At 48.1% G+C, this 3,321-nt stretch overlaps 1 protein-coding gene across 2 annotated transcripts in view; it reads right to left on the minus strand.

The window, feature by feature from the left end:
• LOC106819304 (b(0,+)-type amino acid transporter 1-like) overlaps window positions 1-2,696 on the minus strand; it is a 23,839-nt gene extending 21,143 nt beyond the window's left edge. For both annotated transcript variants that reach the window (XM_014823960.1, XM_014823953.1), the window contains exons 1-2: window positions 2,440-2,696; window positions 1,814-1,956 (exon numbers count right to left, since the gene is read on the minus strand). In XM_014823960.1, the coding sequence (XP_014679446.1) occupies window positions 1,814-1,832 (19 nt within the window). In that variant the 5' untranslated portion in view covers window positions 1,833-1,956; window positions 2,440-2,696. The remainder of the gene's footprint in view (window positions 1-1,813; window positions 1,957-2,439) is intronic.
• Between the last annotated feature and the right edge of the window lie 625 nt (window positions 2,697-3,321).

Raw genomic sequence — 3,321 nt, forward strand, 5'->3', positions numbered from 1 at the left:
CCGTGTGTGGTGAGAGAGAGAACATGAGAGGGCAGTGTGTATGTGTCTGAGAGAGAGAGGTTAGTGCGTGTGTGCTGTGTGTTGTGTGTGTGAGAGACGAGAGAGAGACGAGAGATGAGGAAAGACGAGAGAGAATTGAGAGCAGAGAAGGGCTAGGTGTGCGCGTTTGTGTTGTCGGTGGTGTGACGCGAGAAGAGGCAGAGCGACGAGAGAGAGAGAGAACCAGAGCAGGGAGTGGTTATGTGTCAGAGAGAGAGAGAGAGGTGTACGCGCAGTGTGTGAGTGAGAGAGAGACAGAGAATGGTGCCGCGCACGGCGTTGCCATGCTCGCCGCGCGTGTGTGTTGTGGCCGGGTGTGTGTGTGGCGGCGCGCGTGTGTGTGTGTGAGGGACGAGAGAGAGAGAGAAACAAAGAGGGAGTGTATGGGTCAGAAGAGATAGAGCAGCAGCTTGCTGTGGCTGTGTGTGCTTGTTCGTGTGTGACAGCGAGAGAGAGAGAAATGCTTCCGCGCGTGTCTGGATCTCGGTGCTGAGTGAGCAGAGAGAGAAGAGAGAGGAGAGAGAGAGAGAGGAGAGAGAGGTGTGCGTGTGTGTGTGTGTGTGTGTGTGGGCTGTGGTGGGTGTGTGTGTGTGGGCGCCTGTGTTGTGTGTGTGGTGCAGGAGAGGAACACAAAGAGCGGAGGTGCGTTTTGAGGGGAAACGAGGCCACGCTGAAGCCCAAAAAGCCGTTTGGGCCAACGTGGCTGTCAGGCGTGTGGGCAATGTTGGCTGTCAGACGTTTGCGGCAACGTTGGCTGTCAGGCGTTGCGGCCAGATGTTGTGCTGTCAGACGTTGCGGCCCAACGTTTAGGCCAATATTGACATTGGGCCAACGTTGGCCCGCCGAGCCAAAAATCCGTGGGGCCAACGTGGCAAATTGACGGTTGCCGGCAACGTGGCAATATGACGTTGCGCCAACGTTTGGCACGCTGAGCAAAAGGCCGTTGGATCAGACGTTTGGCTGTCTATGACGTTGGGCAACGTTGGCAATTATGACGTTGGCCAACGCTTGCCGCTGCACTGCCGTTGCGGCCAACGTGGCTTTGCCAACGTTGGCACGGCTGAGCAAAAAGACGTGGATCAACGTTGCGCCAGCCAACGTTGCCAACGTTAGCATGAGCTGAAGACAGCGTTGGCCCAACGTTGGCCCCAACGTGCCGCATGCTATCTGGGTAGTCACTGTAATTCACAAGATAATGCGTTCCACTCGTCTACTCGCTCGCAAGCGTGTATACTTTGTTTTGCAGTTTATAAATCTACGCTACACATAGACACATGCTTTAGCTATAATCTCTGTGTTAATCTTGAGTTTATTGAAGTCACATTATCAATTAATTACTGGTCTATATGCGACAATGCCGTCCATATAGGCCACCATTGTACAGACGTATCCACACAGGCGCGTACTTTAAGCGGGGCGCGGTGTTGATGTCCATTGCGAAACAACATGCCGCAGCGATCACGTGACCGATTTTTTCCGACTCGTCATGGCGCAACTCTCTGTATATAGGGACTCTAGTATGCGCACATAGGAGCGTCAAGTTTCGGGCGAGCGTCCAAACTCTACGGTACACACGCAGCGGTGGCCATTTCACTTGCTTTTTCGCAAACTGTTGCACATATGCTCAGAGGCACAACTGCATCCGTCTTATCGAATATAGAAGGCTATAATGGTTGGTAAATGTAAGGGAGCTTGATAAATAACGCATTTCGTACATAATTCATGTTTATTCTTAATATGCGTCTGCCATAGTTATATATGTCACGGAACCTACCTGCAAGATTGGTCGGCATGTTGAGTGATTTGGATGTTTTCGTCACTATTTATCCTTCGTCTATATATCCTCCTCAAGCACTCAATGATTCTAACTCGCAGTGTTGCTAAAGATATGTGGGTATGTAGGACACTATATATTAGCTGCAAAGAAAGAGACAGAATCGCAGCACCCCGATCATCATAATAATTCTGGGCAATTTTAGACACTAACATAAGTGACAGTTATGAGGTGACGGTAAGCGACGGTGAGTGACAGTTAGGCGGGATTACTGCACCAGAGATTTTAACGTTTACCGTATACTTACTTGCTGTTTTTATACTTAACCGTTTTGACCCTTAATAGGACGATTAGTTGCTGATATGAATCAAAACTACTTCCGGATTATCGTGCCTACAGTTTTCATTCACAACGTTAGTTTGTTTAAGGCGTTCACGCTCTGCTGTGAGAACATCCGGGTAGCGTGGTATCCAGCCTAGTAGCTTAGTAATCCACATATGGATCACGTCCACCTCGGATAAATGGGATGTGCGGCACCTGCCCATGTAATCCCTTGCGTTTTCTTATATGAAAGGCAGGACGGGTAACGCGTATGATAGCTAGACGCCGTGTAAGATCATACGTACAGGTTTACGTCTTTGTCGCTCGTACTGGTCGAGATGGTCCGCCGTAAGTTCACGCAAGTGCTCTGATGCCGTGCAACGCTTGCTGTCACAAGGCGTTAGTGTTCGCCTGAACAAGTTCGCAAATGCTGTCCGCGCGAAGTTTGTGCCTTGTAAGCGCCCTATACGAGCCAATTGCTGTCACATCAAGGTGTTAGTGTTCGCCTGAACGAGTTCGTAAATGCTGTTCGCGCGAAGTTTGCGTTCAGTTGAGCACTTGTACTAGCTGGTCCGCACAGGCCTATTATATTCTTTCGCCAGGAATTTACAACCGGTTATCCAAGCAAGCGTATCGCGGTCTGAACGAAATCACCATTCGCTGTCTGATGTTGACAGCGGGGATAAGTCTGTATGGGCTTTCGGGTCGAGATACCCCACACAATGTTATCAGTTTATGATCTTACAATATGATCTTCACCTTGTAAATATAGAAACAATTAATCAAACAATAATAAAAAATATTGGCAAATATATTACCATATTGTTAAAAAATAAGGATGTACCCAAGGGGAATCAGTTACATTCTTAGTTATAATCAAGATATAATGTTAATTAATTATATTACTCAGTAATTATATTGTAGTTATATTACATGCACATACACGTTTTAGCCATTCGCAGGAGCAGGCCTATACTTAATTATCATGTACTCCATTAATAATGCCCCAACCCCCACAGACGACCCCACAGAAATCACGAGAGGGCCTTGGAGTTATTTGTTCGTACGCATAGTTCCGGTATATGCGTTGGCCTGCATGCCCAGTGGCGTAGTTAAGGGAGAGGGGCAAAGGGGGTCATCCCCCCACTGTTGATCCAAAAATACAAAAAAAAATACAAAATAAATGG

The sequence above is a fragment of the Priapulus caudatus genome, unplaced genomic scaffold, assembly GCF_000485595.1.
Source record: "Priapulus caudatus unplaced genomic scaffold, Priapulus_caudatus-5.0.1 Scaffold38, whole genome shotgun sequence".
In the NCBI taxonomy this organism is placed as follows: Eukaryota; Metazoa; Priapulida; class Priapulimorpha; order Priapulimorphida; family Priapulidae; genus Priapulus; species Priapulus caudatus.